This window comes from Bos grunniens, chromosome 27, assembly GCF_055505025.1.
Source record: "Bos grunniens cultivar Pamir isolate PY7600 chromosome 27, Bosgru_T2T1.0, whole genome shotgun sequence".
Taxonomy (NCBI): domain Eukaryota; kingdom Metazoa; phylum Chordata; class Mammalia; order Artiodactyla; family Bovidae; genus Bos; species Bos grunniens.
Window position 1 is genome coordinate 16,766,167 of NC_141191.1, and position 20,335 is coordinate 16,786,501.

Below are 20,335 nucleotides of genomic sequence, written 5' to 3' on the forward strand. Positions count from 1 at the left end.
GGTTCAGTTCAGCCCCGACGCGTCCGTCAGACCCCGACTCGCCCCTCCCCGTGCCCCGCCCGCCCTTGAACCCCGCCCCCTCAAGGCCCCGCCCAGCCCGGAACCCCGCCCCCTCACAGACCCCGCCCCGCCCGACAACTCTGCCCCCTCACGGATCGTGCGAGCTCCCGCGTCCCGGCGACGCTGCGCAAGCGGTTCCGGGCTGCCGCTTGGTTGTGGTCCCGGTTCTGCTCTAGAACGCCGCCTCCCTGGAGGCCCGCGCGCTCCCCCACTTCCTGCTCCGGCCCAGTTCCCGCGCTCGGTTTGAAGATTCCGTCCCGCCCCGGAGGCAGAGCTCGTGTCCAGCCAGCCGCAGAGGAGCCACGGGTTCCGCCCCCCGCGAAGGTTTTGGAGGTAAACGGAGGCCGGACCCCGGGGCAGAGAGCAGGACATTACCAGCGGGCCTTCCGGGAGAGTAAACCGTCTCTTCCCGCCCATTCTCACTGCCCCTTCCCCCACTAGCCCTCCAGGCTTTTCTGTCCACGGGATTCTCCAGGCAGGAATACTGGAGCGGGTTGCCATGCTCTCCTCCAGGGGGTCTTTCCGAGTCACGGATCGAACCCAGGTCTCCCTCATTGCAGGCGGATTCTTTACCATCTGAGCCACGAGGTTTACTTCTGTATAAATCAGGGCGATATTTTGTTTACTTCGTTCTGTGTATGGCTACATACACAGTGCTTATATGTGCTCTTACATTGTGGTAATGTCTTTTCAACAACCCTTGTAGGAATAACAGTTCGCACCTGGGCTTTAAAAGGTTGGTTTGCTTTTGGTAAGGGTTATGCAACTCAGATCCTAGGAATAAAGCCTTTATGCCTCCCAGATTGAGAAAAGACCAGTGTTTGGCAGTCCCTTTGTTGCTGCATAAAACTGAAGACTAGGACCTACTCCCAACCTGAAGAGTGGTTGGCATACAGTTATTTGTAAGAGATAACTAGTGGACTAGCTTTTTTAAACCAGTCCCATCACCCCATAGTGAGGCTCAGGTCGCTTCCTGTACTAAACTTTCTTATCAAAATGATGCTCCAGTTAAAGCAGTAGGAGTGAGTTTTGTGTAAATTACACTAATTTACGTAGAGAAACTTTAGAGGAAAACAGTTGGCAATGTCTTCTGAGTTTTGAAATTTCTTTTTATAAAGGTGTCTCCCAGGTGTCAGTACTTGATCTGGGCCTCCAGGGGAAAGACTTGGGGGGAAGGTGGGTGGCACTCCAGGTGAGAGAAATGTGCAGGAGTGGGCCAGATCTTGCAGGCAGTGGTCCTTATGGTTCATTTGGTGAGAAGGCTGAATAGTAAGACATCAAATGGGCAGTGGTTTAGGGCCAGATTTTGAAGAGTTTGGACTTACTGAGTAAACTTGAGTGTGTGTTGTGATGCTCTGAATCATTAATGAGTGATTAATTATGGAAACGTTACATAAATGGTCTTAAAAATTTTTTTTATTGGAGTATAGTTGAGTTACAGTGATGATTAGTTTCAGGTGTACAGCAAGAGTGATTCAGTTATGCATATATCATTCTTTTTCAGATTTTTTTTCTCATATAAGTTGTCACAGAATATTGAATAGAGTTCCCTGTGCTACTCAGAAGGTCCTTGTTGGTTATCTGTCATCTATATAGTAATGTGTATATGTGTTAATCCCAAGCTCCTGATTTATTACTCCCACTCCCACCACATTTCCCCTTTGAGATGGCTGGATGGCATCACCAACTCAATGGACGTGAGTTTGAGTAAACTCCGGGAGTTGATGATGGACAAGGAGGCCTGGCGTGCTGCGATTCATGGGGTCCCAAAGAGTCGGACACGACTAAGCGACTGAACTGAACCATAAGCTTGTTTGCAATATCTGTCTGTTTTGTAAATAAGTTCATTTGTATCGTTTTTTTTTTTTAAACTTAAGATTCCACATATGAGTGATACGGTAGGATATTGTCTTTCTGTGTCTGACTTCATTTAGTTTGATAATCTCTAGATTCATCCCTGTTGCTGTAAATGGCATTATTTTACTCTTTTTTATGGCTGAATAATATTTCATTGTATATGTATACTGCATGTCTTTATCCATTCCTCTGTTGATGGACATTCAGGTTACTTCCATGTCTTGGCTACTGAAAATGGTTTTAAGGGTGATTAGTCTGGCAGAATTAGGCTGTTTGGTTGGGAAATCCTGTGAGCAGGGTAGAAAGGTGAAAGAATAAAAAAAAACCAAAAAAACAGTGCACCACTGAATGTTTTCTTCCTTACAGGAGACTTTTGGGAAGTTTAAATTTGAGTTACTCTGTTCAAGCATAGACAAAATGATTGAAGGAAGGGGGAAAAAGAAAAAGTCAATCAGTATACTTAATTATGTAAAGAGTATATTTCATCTGGGAAATAAACTGAATTACTGTAAATGAAGTTTTAGTCACATACTCTATTATGAATACTTTAGCAGTGGGAGAAATAGTGTAAATGTATTACAAGAGGCCCTGAAAGGAATGATATTAAGAAAACATTGCCAAATATTAGAACATTACTAAATATTAGAACTGGAACATACATATCAGAAAACACAAAATACTGTTGAAACTATTCTCAGGACAGAGGGAGAAGTTGTAGTGGGGAATAGAAATTGACTTGTGATTAGACAAACTAGGAGAACTGGGCTGGAGAGAACCCTGGGAGGCAGGCTTCAGCTCTTCTGGTGTGTGTGTGTGTGTGTGCTCAGTCAGGTCTGACTCTTTGCGGTCCCACAGGCTAGCCTCCTCTGTCCATGGATTTTCCAGGAGTACATTGCCATGCTGTTCTTCAGTGTATCTTCCCAACCCAGGGATCCAACCCTCATCTCCTGCAATGCAGGCAGATTCTTTACCACTAGCATGGAAGCCAGTAACCATGAAGCGTGTACCGACTGTCCAGGTGGTAAAGTGTCAACAGATGAGCAAGTCTAGCCATAATCCTAGGGAAACCAAGGCTACTTAGGTTGGCTTCTGAGTCATCTCTGCACCCCTGTTCTCACTGCCCTCTCTCTCTCTCTACAGTTACTCTAAAAATACTCAGCCAGCCTTTTTCCAGCCTGACTAGCTTTAGTTATAAAATCGGTATCCAAAATGGTTAAACAATCTTTCCTGTGCAAATCTAGGAAATAAAAGAGCGCTTAAGCCTGCTATTTTAAAATACAATAAATATTTTTCTTTGGGGCTTGGAAATTGTTACAAAAATAGTTATGGTCCCTATGTGAAAAGGGGTTTTCATGTTTAATTATATATATACAATAATAATAGTTTCCCCACCCGTTGTTAAAAGCACTTCTAAGTGGTGATATTCTCCCAGGGTGTAGGGATAAGGAATATGACGGTCCAAAACCAGAATTCCAGATGCTTTCCTGTTCTCCACTTCCTCTGCTTTTGTCGTTCACACCTGCTGCTTGGATAGTCTAAGCTCCAGTTGTCTTTCGACCCCGCTGTTACAATTTTAAAACTGTGCAAAGAACAAGAGAGCATAATGTATTTTGAACTTCTCTCTCTCTCTCTCTTTTTTTTCTGTTGACATGGATGGATTCCTCAGTCTAGTAAGTGTTAAATTGGCTTTCTATTGTGACCCTGACTTTTATATATACTTCTGTGGTCATACTAACATTTTTACAAAACCAGAAAAATTTTTTGCTGATACTCTAAGTGTGAACATCCACATGGTTATTTTTAGCCAGTTATTTGTTAGATACTAGTCAGTTCACATCTGATTGGATTCTGTAGTTTATTTTCTTCATTATGTAATTGGTGGACTTTATTAAAGGTTAGTTTCATAAAGTCAGTTCTCAGCTAGGAGACTAGTGGTCTCCTAGCTGTCTAAATGGAGGAGACTTTTATCCATGTGTGAAGCAGATTAAAATAATACTCAGAATCTAGCAATAAGGAGCAGCAGCACTTACATTGAAAAATTAACACAGTTGTATTAAAAATTGCCCCATCTCTTCAATGAAATTGTATTCCTTTCCTAGGCATATGTGTTATGAAATTTATGTTGATAGAATTTTATTTCTGTTTCTTGGTTTATAATTTTCATGTGGATTGAATCTAACTCAGAGAATGAAATTTCTTAGTCTGAGTCAAATTTGAAATCTGTGGATAACATGTGTTTTTTCCCCTGACAGTGTCCTAATATTCCCACACTCTCTTAATCTTCTAGGGTGATTCTGTTTTTCCTTCCAGAAAATATGTTATTTGCTCGTGAGTTTATGTCATTGTAAAGTTTTCTGCTAGCATTCAAGAGTAGGTTTATCAACATAATAAAGTCCTGGATATGCGTTGCCAAAGGAACATGGGGATTTTGCCCTCAAATGCTTTAGTATATGATACTGTGTCACTTAAGAGAAACTAATATATCTGTTTTCTGCATACATAAATTACAACATAGTTGAAACTAGTGAAGAAGGAAACTATTAGTTATTTCTATTTTTTTGTAAAAACTAGGCCAAAGCTTGCTGGCTTTAAAAACAATTTTTTGGGCAGGTCTTTGGATCTCTCACCTGAACTCACTTAGGCTTACTCAAGCATTGAGTTCAGGTGATCGTTTAAAATGGCTTAACTCCCATATCTGATAGTTAGTGGTACTGGCTAACAGCTGGGATACCTTGGTACCAGGAAAAAACTCTGTGAGGTTTGAGCTATAGTGTGAGGTTCTCAGAGCAGAACTCCAGGATCGCCAAATCCCATGCAAAATCACTTATTAAACCTCTACTTGCTTCGCATTTGTCAATGTGACCTTGGCCAAAACCAGGCACATGGCCAGGGCCAGAGTCTATACGGGAGTGGTCTTAGATGGCAGCTCTTGATGGGAGGAATGCCAGAGAATTTGTCCCTATTTTTTTCTCTACACTGGCAGCTTTTCCCCTCTTCTAAAAATCCTTTTTCCTTTGTAAGTAAATCATAATCCATCCCAAATCAGGAAAGTATTGCCGGACTCCCTTACCTTGGTATGGCTAACATGGAAGCTTTGTATTCAAACAAAAACATATGTCATTAATAAAAGGGTTAAAATGCAATCATTTCAATTTACTAATCATGAAAATACAGTTATTAAATTAACAGAGATGAAGATTGATTTGGGGCTTCCCTGGTGGCTCAGATGGTAAAGAATCTGCCTGCAATGCAGGAAACTGGGGTTCGAGCCCTGGGTCAGGAATATCCCCTGGAGAAGGAGCCTCCCAACTTCAGTATTCTTGCCTGGAGAATTCCATGAACAGAGGAGCCTGGTGGGCTAAAGTCCATGGTGTCTTTTTTAAAACCATGCTTATGATTACCATACATCCCAAACCAAAACTAGCCAATATTGTAATTTCTCATTCATACACTGGTTATCCTCCCAACTAATAGCTGTTTGAGGAGAAAAGAAGAACAGTGGGCCAAAAAGGAAAAGGGAGCTAAGAATTGTACAATGGTGCCTTAGAAATGAATTCTGCAGTAGGAAATAATAGCACAGGAATGCCACCCACCATCTGGGCCAGGTAGATGGCACTTGATGTAACAAAATGGTTATAGTAATGCATAGTGATGCAAAAAAACCCACAAAAACCCACATATTTACATGAAGTATTGTAATTTGTAAAACATTTTCATATTGCACGTGTCCTCAAGATAACTACCTAAAGATATGTTACTTGTCTTTTTGCAGCTGATTACAGTTTAGGGAACTTCAGGTCTCCTGCATTGCAGGTGGATTCTTTGCCATCTGAGCCAGCAGGGAAGCCCATGAACTTCATTAATGGTTCAGAACTGTAGCACTGTCAGATGAAAGAGCCAGAATCTAAAGATTTCTGATAGCCAGTCCTCCTGTCCTTGTTTCACATTGAAACTTCATGCAAAACACGCTGTGGAAGCAGACAGAGAAACAAGCAGAAATGAATTTTGAAGTTTTACAAGACACAATATATTCCAAAGACGGAAATTGACATCCTTGTTTGTTTTGTTTTAGTTGTAATTGATAGAAGTCCTACAGGGGACAGATTTAGTCTTCCCATACTCCTGATCCAATGAAGAGAAAATGGGAAGCAACACTGAAGCAGATTGAGGAGCGAGCATCCCATTATGAGAGGAAACCGTTGTCCTCGGTGTACAGACCGAGGTTGTCCAAGCCAGAAGAACCACCTTCCATTTGGAAACTGTTTCATCGGCAAACTCAGGCTTTTAATTTTGTTAAAAGCTGCAAACAGGTAATTGTACTCATCTTTTTCTTTAGGGCTACTATAACTTAAGATTTCTAAAAAGACTCTGTTGTCTGTCTTCATTTCAGGCCACATATTTTACCAGAAGAATTTAATTGCAGTCTTTTTATACTATTTAGGAAAAATATCCCTATGAATCATTAACCATTTACTTTATATGAATAATGAAAAAGGGTGACATATCTGGTGCCAAATAGTTTAAAAATTTTGTAATGACTTGGAAATGAAGCTATGCTTAGAGGAAAAATGACTGTTCGTGGACTGAAAAATAATAGTATGAGTTTAAAACTAAAATAATACCCACAGAAATATCAGCAAAGAGAGTGAGTGGTGTGTGGGATTTTAAGGATGAAATTAGGGATCAGAGATTTGAATTGGAACAATGGCAAATGACAATGTCTCAGATGTCATAGCATTGATAAGCCCTGGAACTTAAATCATTCTACCAGAGCACCCATGTTTCTCTCTCTCTTCTGTCCCCTTTGTGTTTTGGAGTAGTAGAGTGGATTTCTCATAATTCCCAACACATTAGGATAGCGGGAGGAAGATGTGCTTGCTGCATGCTTGCCTTACAAAGGGGATGGTACTCAGAAATAAACAAGCAGCTGTGTATTGCACATCGTTTGCTTCTTGGGCCCTGTTGGGAATATAAAAAAATATAATGAAAAGAGGCATGTATCCAGCATAAATCTGGCATAAGTGAAATATATTGTGATTCCACTCATTGATGATCTATAAAAATATGCTAAATGTTTTTAAGGAGGAGGACCTTCTTTCCCTAGTAACTTGTTAAAGTTAAGCATTTTAAAACTTTGCTTAAGCTTTTGAGATTAACAGGCAAATATATTTTTTAAGTGGCTCCCATGTTTTTTTGTATGTTCTAGGGAATTTATTAATTTTATAATAGTGTTCAGGTAGTTTTAAGAATTACATAAATTAGTAAAATTACAGTAGGAAGTCAAATGATTACAAAATATTTATTTTTTTTCTTTTTAGTGTGGATGTTCTCGCCTTAAACATGTATTACCTGAGTGACTAAATAGAAGTAAAAACAACTAGATTTTGACTGGCATTGATTTAGTGATTAATTTTCTTATTTTTAATAATACAAATGTTCCAGTTTTTGACAATTTGGTAAAATTCTATATGAACATTTACTAGCTATAGTTGATTTTGAATTTGCATTTTTACTGATTTTTGATAGTTTTGATTTTATAAAGGAAGTTCATGTATTTGCTTTGGAATGCAAAGTGGGTGATGGACAGCGCATTTACCTCGTAACAACCTATACTCAACTTTGGTTTTATTATAAATCCCGGTAAGTAGCTTTTAAAAGACAGCACGTTGAAGTTACATTTCCTTCATCTGGAGATGCTTGTGAAGTTAAATCAGGCTGCCTGGGCTTTCATAGTTCCCAATCACCAGTTAGTTACTCCTTTACTAGTAGAATTGAATTCTGAAGTTTCCTTGTCATAAGCAACACTGAATCTCAGCAGGTGCTAGGAGAGAAAAATTGTGTGTGTTTGAATTCCTGTGCCACGTGATGACGCGATTCCCCCATCACTTTTTTGTTCAAATTAGTATAAATGTTTTATTTGCATGTGATATCACTAAGCAGTTTATCAATCAATTCAACATCTGTTCTTAATAACCCATATTAAAGTCATACATCTTTTTTCAAATTACTCAAATGACACCTTTATTTTTAGTTAATTTTCATTTATGGATGCCTTTCAGTTTTCTATCACCTGGACAGAGCCATGAATTCTGTCCATTTTTTCCATTTCTGGCATTTGTAGAGATCTCTGCAAATAGAGAAATCTGTATATATATCTTCCCCTGGCTAACGTCACACCTTTTTCTCCCCTGAGCATTCTTAACGTCTGAGGCCAGAGCCGGGGCCAGACTGAGAGGAGAGTGGGCACACTGTTTTTATTGCTGCTTCTGTTTTACCTTTCCCTTCTTAAAGTCGTACTCCTCTTGGTACCAGTGAGAATGAAATTGCAGATGTGAGCGTTGAAAGCTCCTTGAAGTCAGATGATTCAGAATGTGTGTAAGCAGTTTTTAAAATATTCTTAATGAAAATGTGAAAGTTAAAAATTTTCTTTAAAAATTCAGGGACTCCCAAGTATATGTGATCCCGGGATCCCAGTTTGAGAAAGTTCTTTTCTCAAACAAAATTTGCTTCATGGTAATATCAAAAGCAAATGTAAAAGTGATGTCTGATATCAAAATCATCTGTGAATAAATAACAGTATGAAGTTAGACTGTATTTTCGTTAAGTAGTGTTACAGAATGTGATTATTATATCTTGTTTGATGGAAACTCTTGATACTGTGATCCGTAAACTTGGGGTCAGCAGTTGTTCATTTTATCTTGTCTTCACAATGTCATAGTTGTATGTCATTAAATCACAGTTAATATGCTATTTTGAGATACAAGAGCAGCTTCTATGATTTAAAAAGAATGAGATATAAGCCTAACAATCTTGAATTATTCAATTCAGAAGAAATCTCTTACACTGCTATGAAGTCATTCCTGAAAATGCTGTGTGCAAGCTTTATTTTGATTTGGAATTTAACAAACTTGCCAATCCAGGAGCTGATGGGAAAAAGATGGTTGCATTACTCATTGAGGTAAATTTCAGACTCAGGTTTTTCTCCTTATGTCTACTTGTATATCTTTTCGTCATTCAGTCCTGAAAAGAATTAAACGAATCCAGCCCATGTAACATAAAGGTTCAGTGTTTCTCCTCCTTTTTCTTGTTGCTTGTACTTTTGCCTTTCATTCCTTAATAGCACTCCTCAGAGTAAACCTCTGAAAAGGAGGAGGTTTCAGTTTGTGTTTGTATATTTCATAATATTACTGTATCCAATTAAAAAAAAACGAGAAAAGTGGCAGTTTGGGAATTTTCTGTTTCTTATATATTCTTTTACATTACAGTTGATTCTGAATATCAAATGAAGTAATTTTTATAGTAGAAATTGAGTTCTGAGATAAAATTCAAGAAAATTCAGATAAAAATAGCATGAGAATTTTTGAGCTGACAGAAATTTTGGAAACTATTCTTACATCATCATAAATGAGGAAGCTAAAGCCTAGAGAGACTTAATTCCAGTTCCAGGTCCAACAACTAGTTACTGGCAAAACCTGGTCTAGAAACATATCATTATTTTTAACAAAGAGAAAAGTGTAGTTCTAGTATTTATTTTTGATTTAGCAATGTCAACTAGGAAGTTAGTAATAAAAGGAATATGGGCTTGTGCGACTAAGCTCTATTAGGTTCATTTATAAAATCTTTTAAGATTGTATTGGTTAAGGTGTACTATATTAACTATTGTTTGGCCTCAGAGTAGGTATTAACAGTAACTGTTTTTTGTTTTAGATGTTAACTGTAGATGACTCATAATGTTAGAAATACATCCAAATTAAAATGTTTTTGATTAAGAATATCTGCTGATTATGATCGATATCTACATGTTTTATTATGTTTATTTGAAAAAGATATTCAAATGCTGTTTAAAAAAAAATTAGCTTTCTCCTGGCTTTGAAGCAAAAAAGTACACATAAGTTCCCCTACCCCTCCCAAAAAACAGCAAAAAAGTTATGTTTTTCTTAAGGTAGCCATTGGACTCTTAAAAATAAATTTAAATGTTTTATTTCATTATAGTTGTTATGTTTAATTTTTAACCTGAATTACATTTTAAATAATTGATAAACACTGACTCTCTTCTGATGTATGATATACACTTCTACTACCTAAGGAAGTGGTCTCTGGCGAACAAGGAGTTAAGATTGAGACTTTTTTCCACTGACACTTTAATACTGTTAAAAAAGAAGTACTTCATTGTATTAGAAACTAGAAACTTATCCCTAAAGGAATCAATACTAGTGCAAATCCTATTTTTAATAATGATTAATGAACATTGGTATGGCAAAGATCATGTAGGTATTTTTTCTTTTTCATTCTTTACACTCTTACACAAATTAGTCTTGAACCACTAATCTTTTACATCAGCAAAAGTTGGAAAAAGTTGTAGAAATCTGAATTTAAAATTATACAGCATTTTTATTTAACACATTTACTGTGTTGATAGAAAATTATTAGGATTATTATACTTATATGATCTTATAAATGATTATATTGAAATTAATTTCATTTATTAGTTACTTTGTAATAAGCTTATAATCCAGTAAGTACTTTTCCTTTAGAGTCTCTGTGAGGAGGTGTAAGTTAGATTAACTGTTACAACAGATTGTTAATAAGTAACTGGCTAATCATAACTAGTGATAATATATAATGGTCTTTGATTCAGTGACTTAACTGACAATTTCAGTAAACAACTTCTGCCAAATGGAGTGAATTCTGGTGCTTAAAGTGTTTTATAAAACTGTTGATAGGTAACATCACTCAAATAATTTATTTTAACGTCTGGATTTTACAATTTAAATATTTAAATAAATTAAAAACTTTAAAAATTGAGTTAAGTTACAGTAGTATGTTAGTTTCAGGTGTACAATATAGTGATTTAAAACTTATAGATTGTAAATTTTATTTTAAATTTAACTTGGAAAAGAGAAGGGAATTATGAATATTTTTATTACCTCAGAATTACTACATTAATTCTGTAGAGCTCCAAAGTTCAAAACTCCACTTTATTAATTTATCAAAATCCTTTCAGTCTGTCCTGTTGTCAGTGTGGCTAAGCATTGAGAATACAATGGTTAGCCCAAAGAGGCATGATTTCTGCTTTTGTAGTTTATCGTGTAATGGAGGATAATAAGTTAGGAGAGATTTACTTCCATAATAAAGGCCTAAAACTAAAATGGCATAAACAAGACAGAAAGTTATTTCTCTCTCATGTAACACCTGGATGTGACTCTACTGTATTAGAGATGAGGCTTGTTGCTTTGCTGTTCTAAGACGCCTTTATTTACATTGTCCAAGAGGGCTCACCACCCCTGTGTCTGCATTTTAGTCCGTGGAACAGGGGGAAGGGTGAGCATGCCTGTCAGCTTTCAGACTGTAATGTAGAAGCGGAATATTGTCCTTCAGCTCACATCCGTTGTCCAGAACTTGGTCACATGGCCCCCACCTTACTGCAAGGGAGTCTGGGAAACGTGGTCCTTTTTCTGGATGATATTGTATCTATCCATAATCAGGGTTCAATGACTACAGAAGCAGGAGAGAACAGAAAGTGAGAGAGATTCTCTGTAATATAGAGGAAACTTATCAAAAATTTCATGCAAGTTAACATAAAACAGCAGCTGTGTAAGTGCTGCAACTGGAGGTAGAGTATATGGGGGAATTTGATGCAGATAAAGCAATTAGGAGGCCTTCTCAAAAAACTTACTGAAGGAGAGTAGGATCAGAGAGCCTGGTGGGAGATGGCATGCTATAAGAATGTCAAAATAACATTAATAAACACAATGTATTGCTTAACTATTAGGTGTCTAGGGCTTCCCTCAGAGCTCACTTGGTAAAGAATCTGCCTGCAATGCAGGAGACATGGGTTCAATCCCTGGGTCGGGTGGATCCCCTGGAGAAGGAAATGGTAACCCACTCCAGTATTCTTGCCTGGAGAATGCCATGGACGGAGGAGCCTGGCAGGCTACAGTCCACGGGGTAACAAGAGTCAGACACGACTTAGCGACCAAACCACCACCACCATTGGGTGTCTAATCCCAAGATAACCCTGAACGGTGGTTCTTAGTATGTCCATTTTGCAAAAGAGAAGACTGAGGCTTCATAAGTGACCCATCCTATGGCTGCACAGCCAGTGCTTTTATGCAGTTATGTGTACCAAGCACTGGGCCAACTCTTTACTCTCATTTTTCTGCTTCTTAACAACAACCCGAAAAGTTGGGTTCTATCATTATCCCATTTTGCAGTTGAGTAATCAGCCCTGGGATTTCTTTGGAAGGAATGATGCTAAAGCTGAAACTCCAGTACTTTGGCCACCTCATGCGAAGAGTTGACTCATTGGAAAAGACTCTGATGCTGGGAGGGATTGGAGGCAGGAGGAGAAGGGGACGACAGAGGATGAGATGGCTGGATGGCATCACTGACTCGATGGACGTGAGTCTGAGTGAACTCTGGGAGTTGGTGATGGACAGGGAGGCCTGGCGTGCTGCGATTCGTGGGGTCGCAAAGAGTCGGACACGACTAAGCGACTGAACTGAATGTTAGGTTTGGACTTGACTAAAGTGACAGATTTGTTAAGTGGCAAAGCTAGAACTCAAACCTAGGTCTTTCTGATTTTTTATTGAAGGATAATTGCTTTACAGAATTCTGTTGTTTTCTGTCAAACCTCAACATGAATCAGCCATAGGTATACATATATCCCCTCCCTTTTGAACCTCCCTCCCATCTCCCTCCCCATCCCACCCTTCTAGGTTGATATAGAGCCCCTGTTTGAGCTTCCTTAGCCATACAGCAAATTCCCATTGGCTGTTTATTTTACATGTGGCAATGTAAGTTTCCATGTTACTCTTTCCATACATCTCACCTTTTTGTCCCCTCTCCCCATGTCTGTAAGTCTATTCTCTATGTCTGTTTCTCCATTGCTGCCATGTAAGTAAATTCTTCAGTACCATTTTTCTAGATTCTGTATTTGTGCATTAGAATATGATATTTATCTTTCTCTTTCTGACTTCACTCTGTATAATAGGTTCTAGGTTCATCCACCTCAGGACTGACTCAAATGCATTCCTTTTTATGGCTGAGTAATATTCCATTGTGTATACGTACCACCACTTCTTTATCCATTCATCTGTCAATGGACATCTGTGTTGCTTGCATGTTCTAGCTATTGTAAATAGTGCTTTAATGAACAGTGGGATACATGGGACTTTTTCAGTTTTGGTTTTCCTCAGGGTATAAGCCTAGGAGTAGGATTGCTGGGTCATATGGTGGTTTTATTCCTAGTTTTTTTTTAAGGAATCTCCATACCGTCTTCCATAGTGTCTATATTAATTTCCATTCCCACCAGTAGTGCAAGAGCGTTCCCTTTTCTCCACACCCTCTCCAGCATTTATTGTTTGTAGACTCTTTGATGATGACCATTCTGACTGGTGTGAGGTGATATCTCATTGTAGTTTAGAGTTGCATTTCTTTAATAATGAACGATGTTGAGCTTCTTTTCATGTGTTTGTCAGCCATCTGTATGTCTTTTTGACGAATGTCTGTTTAGGTCTTTTTCCCACTTTTTGATTGGGTTGTTTGTTTTTCTGGTATTGAGTTGTATGAGCTGCTTGTATATTTTGGAAATTAATCCTTTGTCAGTTGTTTCATTTGCTATTATTTTCTCCCATTCTGAGGGTTGTCTTTTCACCTTGCTTATAGTTGGAGATCCAACCAGTCCATTCTAAAGGAGATCAGTCCTGGGTGTTCTTTGGAAGGAATGATGCTAAAGCTGAAACTCCAGTACTTTGGCCACCTCATGCGAAGAGTTGACTCATTGGAAAAGACTTTGATGCTGGAAGGGATTGGGGGCAGGAGGAAAAGGGGGCGACAGAGGATGAGATGGCTGGATGGCATCACCGACTCAATGGATGTGGGTTTGGGTGAACTCCGGGAGTTGGTGATGGACAGGGAGGCCTGGCGTGCTGCAATTCATGGGGTCGCAAAGAGTCGGACACAACTGAGCGACTGAACTAAACTGAACTTATAGTTTCCTATGCTGTGCAAAAGCTTTTCAGTTTAATCAGGTCCCACTTGTTTACTTTTGTTTTTATTTCCGTTACTCTTGAGAGATGGGTCATAAAGGACCTAGCTTTGATTTATGTCATCAGGTGTTCTGCCTATGTTTTCCTCTAAGAGTTTTATAGTTTCTGGTCTTACATTTAGGTCTTTAATAGAGTTTATCTCTGTGTATGGTGTTACGAAGTGTTCTAATTTCATTCTTTTACATGTAGTTGTCCAGTTTTTCCAACACCATTTATTGAAGAGGCTGTCTTTGCCCCATTGTATTTTCTTGCCTCCTTTGTCAAAAATAAGGTGAAAAATAAGATATCCATAGGTGCATGGGTTTATTTCTGGGCTTTCTATCTTGTTCCATTGGTCTATATTTCTGATTTTGTGCCAGTACCATACTGTCTTGATGACTGTAGCTTTGTGGTATAATCTGAAGTCAGGAAGGTTGATTCTTCAGCTCCATTCTTCTTTCTCAAGACAGCATTGGCTATTAGGGGTCTTTTGTGTTTCCATGTGAATTGTGAAATTTTTTGTTCTAGATCTATGAAAAATGTCATTGGTAATTTGATAGGGATCACATTGAATCTGTAGACTCTGTTTGGTAATATAGTCATTTTCACAATATTGATTCTTCCTACCCAGGAACATGGAATATCTCTCTATCTGTTAATGTCATCTTTGATTTCTTTTTAGTGTCTTATAATGTTCTGTGTACAGTTCTTTTGTCTCCGTAGGTAAGTTTATTCCTAGATATTTAATTCTTTTTGTTGCAATGGTGAACAACCATTGATTGATTCCTTAATTTCTCCTTCTGATTTTTCATTGTTAGTATATAGAAATACAAGTGCTTTCCGTGTATTGATTTTGTATCCTGCAACTTTGCTAAATTCACTGATTAGCTATAGTAATTTACTAATACTATCTTTAGGGTTTTCTATGTACAGTATCATGTCTTCTGCAAACAGAGCTTTACTTCTTTTCTGATCTGGTTTCCTTTTATTTCTTTTTCTTCTCTGATTGCTGTAGCTAGGACTTCCAGAACTATGTTGAATAATGGTGAGGAAAGTGGACACCCTTGTCTTGTTCCTGATCTTAGGGGGAATGCTTTCAGTTTTCATCACTGAGAATAATGTTTGCCATAGGCTTATCGTATATGGCCTTTACGATGTTGAGGTAGGTTCCTTCTGTGTCCGTTTTTTGAAGAGTTTTAATCATAAATGGGTGCTGAATTTTGTCAAAGGTTTTTTGTGCATCTATTGAGATGATCATATGGTTTTTAATCTTTCAATTTGTTAATATGTTGTATCACATTGATTCGCATATATTGAAGAATCCTTGCACCCCTGGAATAAACCCAACTTGGTCATGGTGTAGGAGCTTTTTAATATGTTGTTGAATTCTGTTTGCTAAAATTTTGTTGAGGATTTTTGCATCTATGTTCATCAGTGATATTGGCCCATAGTTTTCTTTTTTTGTGTTGTCTTTGTCTGGTTTTGGTATCAAGGTGATGGTGGCTTCATAAAATAAGTTTGGAAGTGTTCCTCCTCCTGCAATTTTTTGAAAGAGTTTTAGAAGGATAGGCATTAGCTCTTCTCTAAATGTTTGATAAAAGTCTCCTGTGAAGCCATCTGTTCCTGGGCTTTTGTTTTTGGGGAGAATTTTGATCACAGCTTCAATTTCAGTGCTTGTAATTGGGTTGTTCATAATTTCTATTTCTTCCTAGTTCAGTCTTGGAAGATTGAACTTTTCTAAGAATCTGTCCATTTCTTCCAGGTTATCCATTTTATTGCCATATAGTTGTTCATAATAGTTTCTTATCCTTTGTATTTCTGCATTGTCTGTCGTAACCTCTCCTTTTTCATTTCCAGTTTTGTTGATTTGATTCTTCTCTTTTTCTTGATGAGTCTGGCCAAAGGTTTGTCAATTTTGTTTATCTTCTCAAAGAACCAGCTTTTAGTTTTATTCATCTTTACTATTATTTCTTTTTCATTTATTTCTGCTTAGGTCTTTATGATTTCTTTCCTTCTTCTAATTTTTTATTGTTGTTGTTCTTTTTCCAGTTGTTTTAGGTGTAAAGTTAGGTTGTCTGTTCGATGTTTTTCTTGTTTCTTGAGGTAGGATTGTATTGCTCTAAACTTCCCTCTTAGAACTGCTTTTGCTGCATCCTGTAGATTTTGAGTTGTCGTGTTTTTATTGTCATTTGTTTCTAGAAATTTTTTTATTTCCCTTTTGATTTCTTCAGTAACCAGTTGGTTATTTAGAAACATATTGTTTAATCTCCATGTGTTTGTGTTTTTTACAATTTTTTCCTTGTAATTGATATCTAGTCTCATAGCATTGTGGTCAGAGAAGATGCTTGATACGATTTCAATTTTCTTAAATTTACTGAGGTTTGTTTTATGACCCCAGATGTGATCTATCCTGGAATATGTTCCATGAGCATTTGAGAAGAAGGTGTATTCTGCATTTGGATGGAATGTCCTGAAGATATCAATGAGATCCATCTCATCTAATGTATCACTTAAGACTTGTGTTTCCTTATTAATTTTCTGTTTTGATGATCTGTCCATTGGTGTGTGTGGGGTGTTAAAGTCTCCTACTATTATTGTGTTACTGTCAATTTCTCCTTTTGTGTCTGTTCCTGTTTGTCTTATGTATTGAGGTGCTCCTATGTAGGTTGCATAGATATTTGTAATTGTTATGTCTTCCTCTTGGATTGATCTCTTGATCATTGTGTAGTGTCTTTCTTATCTCTTGTAATCTTGTTTATTTTAAGGTCTATTTTGTCTGATATGAGGATTGCTACTCCAGCTTTCTTTTGCTTCCTATTTGCATGGAATGTATTTTTCCATCCTCTCACTTTCAGTCTATGTGTGTCTTTAGGTCTGAAGTGGGTTTCTTGTAGACAGCATATATATGGGTCTTGTTTTTGTATCCATTCAGCCAGTCTGTGTCTTTTGGTTGGAGCATTTAATCCATTTACATTTAAAGTAATTATTGATATATATGTTCCTTTTGCTATTTTCTTAATTCTTTGGGGTTGGTTTTGTAGATCTTTTTCTTTCTCTCGTATTTCTTGACTATATAAGTCCCTTTAACATTTGTTGTAAAGGTGGTTTGGTGGTGCTGAATTCTCTTAATTTTTGCTTGTCTGAAAAAAGCTTTTTATTTCTCCATCAATTTTGAATGAGATCCTTGCCAGGTACAGTAATCTTGGTTGTAGATTTTTCCCTTTCAGTACTTTAAATATGTCCTGCCATTCCCTTCTGACCTGCAGAGTTTCTGCTGAAAGATCAGCTGTTAAATGTATGGGGTTTCCCTTGTATGTTACTTGTTGCTTCTCCCTTGCTGCTTTTAAGATTCTTTCTTTGTATTTAGCCTTTGTTAGTTTGATTATTATGTGTCTTGGTGTGTTTCTCCTTGGGTTTATCCTGTATGGGACTCTTTGTGCCTCTTGGACTTGATTGACTATTTCCTTTTCCATGTTGGGGAAATTTTCAACTATAATCTCTCCAAAAATTTTCTCATACCCTTTCTTCTTCTCTTCCTCTGGGACACCCATAATTCCCAGGTTGGTGCGTTATATTATCCCAGACATCTCTGAGACTATCCTCAGTTCTTTTCACTTTATTCTGCTCTTCAAAAGTTACTTCCACCATTTTATCTTCCAGCTCACTGATTCGTTCTTCTGCTTCAGATTTCTGCTATTGATTCCTTCCAGAGTATTTTTAATTTCAGTAATTGTGTTCTTTGTCTCTGTATGTTTATTCTTTAATTCTTCTAGGTCTTTGTTAATTGATATTTGCATTTTCTCTGTTTTGTTTTCAAGGTTTTTTTTATCATCTTTACTATCATTATTCTGAATTCTTATCCAGGTAGTTTGCCTATTTCCTCTTCACTTATTTGGACTTGTGTTTTTAGTTTGTTCCTTCATTTGTGTAGTATTTCTCTGCCTTTTCATTTTTCTTTTTTAAACTTACCGTGCTTGAGATCTCCTTTTCCCAGGATTCATGGTTGAATTCTTTCTTCCTTTTGGTTTCTGTCCTCCTGAGGTTGGTCTGGTGGTTTGTCTAAGCTTCCTATAGGGTGAGATTTGTGCTGAGTTTTTTGTTGTTGTTTTTTTGTTTGTTTTTCCTCCTATGGGCAAGGTTGAGTGAGGTGGTAATCCTGTCTGCTGATGGTTGGGTTTGTATTTCGTTTTGTTTGTTGTTTAGATGAGATGTCCCGCACAGGGTGCTACTGGTGGTTGGGTGATGCTGGGTCTTGTATTTAAGTGGTTTCCTTTGTGCGATTTCTCACTGTTTGATCCTCCCTAGGGTTAGTCCTGGTAGTCTAGGGTCTTGGAGTCAGTGCTCCCACTCCAAAGGCTCCAGGCTTGATCTCTGCCTCAGGAGGAGCCCCCGCTGCCCTCTGCTCCCATGGCCGGGGCGGGGGCTCCCGCAGTCCTTCCCTGCTGCTGACCTGTTCTCCACGGCTCTTCGGCTGTTTCTTTGGGACCCCTCCTGGGCTCCGGGCCTCACCTCATTCCCGGGGTTGCTGAGCTTCCTTTCCAGCATCACACTGGAAACGTTAGATGTTCAGCTCACTCCCTGTTTCCCATTTCCTGACATTGTTTCTGGTCTTTCTTATTTCTAGTCGTGTCCTCCTGACCCTGCACTTGCTACTTTTCCTGTGATGCATAACTGTCTTTATTATCATTATCTAGCCCTGGAGGCCTTATTCTTGGAGGTAGATTTGGGCTCAGTGGTCTTGAAGAGTTGGACACGACTGAGTGACTTCACTTTCACTTTTCACTTTCATGCATTGGAGAAGGAAATGGCAACCCACTCCAGTGTTCTTGCCTGGAAAATCCCAGGGACGGGGGAGCCTGGAGGGCTGCCGTCTATGGGGTCACACAGAGTTGGACACGACTGAAGTGACTTAGCAGCAGCAGCAGTACATGAGGAACTTTCTGAAAACTAAAATTATAAACAACAGAATTAGTGACTTTTTAACTCATAGATAATATTTAAAGAGCTGCTTAAAAATATTTTTATTTTTATTTTGGAGATTAACATATAAGGTAAATTATTTGAATCTTGAGAGGCCTTTAATCCAGAGAGCCTATGAATTTTTGAACATAAATGTGTAGTAATTTAAATATGCATATTTCAATAAAGTAATTCAACAAATTGTTATGTAATCTGATATCAAAATAGGTTAGGTTTATTTGTACTAAGATTTGAATTTTGCTTATGAAAAAAGTTTAAAACATTTAAAATAATGTCTAATTCTCTTTGCATTCTCAGCATGTTTGTAAAGCCCTTCAAGAGTTTTACACAGTTAACTGTTCAGCTGAAGATGTTCTCAACTTGGATTCTAGCACCGAGGAAAAATTTAGCTGCCATTTAATATTTCAACTCCATGATGTGGCATTTAAAGATAATATTCATGTTGGTAAGTGAACTGTTTTTTTTAAGTTGCAGTTATATTGAAAACATATTTTCCTTTCTTCTTAACATTTTGTATTTGTCACATTTTTAATGGTCATTAATTAACCCGTCCTAAAAAAATCAATCATGATTTTTCATGTTTTCAGTATTTGCCTCTAGTTCTAGACTTCCTTCTGTGCCCGACACAGTTTAGATGGATTCGCGTACTCAGGATATCTTTGGCAGTGGTGCCTCTTGCTTTGGATACTGGGATGGTCATGCGTGCCACGGGCCTGGTTTTTATTCCAAGAAGAGTCGTTTCAGAAGTTTTCTGGGTAATGCAGGAGAGACCCAATTCAGGTCTTACCTGCGATGCCTCAGATTGGGATTTCTGACCTTTGCTTTAGCATTGTAGCATTGCTTTATCCTTTAATACATAAGGGCTGGGCTTGGGTTCCAGGCCACACTCATGAAGCCTTGTTTGTTGTTCCAGGTCAAATATTAGGGTGGGGAGAAGTCTAGATGTGTAACCCTGAAAGTATAACCAGAGGATTAATTCCAGGACTGGACATTTAGGGGTACAGGCCCAGATATAAGTGAAATCAGTGCACAGGAGAACAAATAGGCAGAAAGGGAACACTGAAAACCAAGGTCTGAATAAAGGTCAAACTCCTGAGTGTATGTCTTAGCAGAGGTAGGGCAAGCAGGTGACTGACTGAAGTTCAGGTAACAGGTAATCCATTCAGAACAACTATCTGACAATTTCAAGGGTACCAAGGGCAAAGGCATGAACATAGCTATAAATGGACTGGCATATAAAGGTCAAGGTCTAATTGCTAGAGTAGGGTAACACTAGGTCAAGTGGCCTAGTGTGCTGTGTACCAAAGACTCATTATCTTCCCATTTTGTTTGCTTAGTTGGATATTTCTTCTCTCTTTAGTCCCTAGTTGTTCAGTTGATCAGTCATGTCTGATTCTTTGAGATCATAT

At 38.1% G+C, this 20,335-nt stretch overlaps 1 protein-coding gene across 27 annotated transcripts in view; it reads left to right on the top strand.

The window, feature by feature from the left end:
• Positions 1-25: 25 nt before the first annotated feature.
• The window catches only part of PRIMPOL (primase and DNA directed polymerase), a 50,762-nt gene continuing 30,452 nt past the window's right edge, over positions 26-20,335 (top strand). For 6 of the 27 annotated variants that reach the window (XR_015156119.1, XM_086379965.1, XM_086379980.1 and 3 more), the window contains exons 1-5: positions 99-393; positions 5,990-6,227; positions 7,460-7,557; positions 8,746-8,875; positions 19,224-19,371. Coding sequence is in view for 26 of the 27 variants with exons in the window: in XM_086379965.1 (XP_086236091.1) it covers positions 6,048-6,227; positions 7,460-7,557; positions 8,746-8,875; positions 19,224-19,371 (556 nt within the window). In the remaining variant the exon portion in view is untranslated. Of the gene's footprint in view, positions 394-522; positions 797-5,989; positions 6,228-7,235; positions 7,558-8,208; positions 8,293-8,745; positions 8,876-19,223; positions 19,372-20,335 lie in introns of those variants that run through there. The other 21 variants (XM_086379963.1, XM_086379968.1, XM_086379964.1 and 18 more) reach the window with 12 other exon arrangements.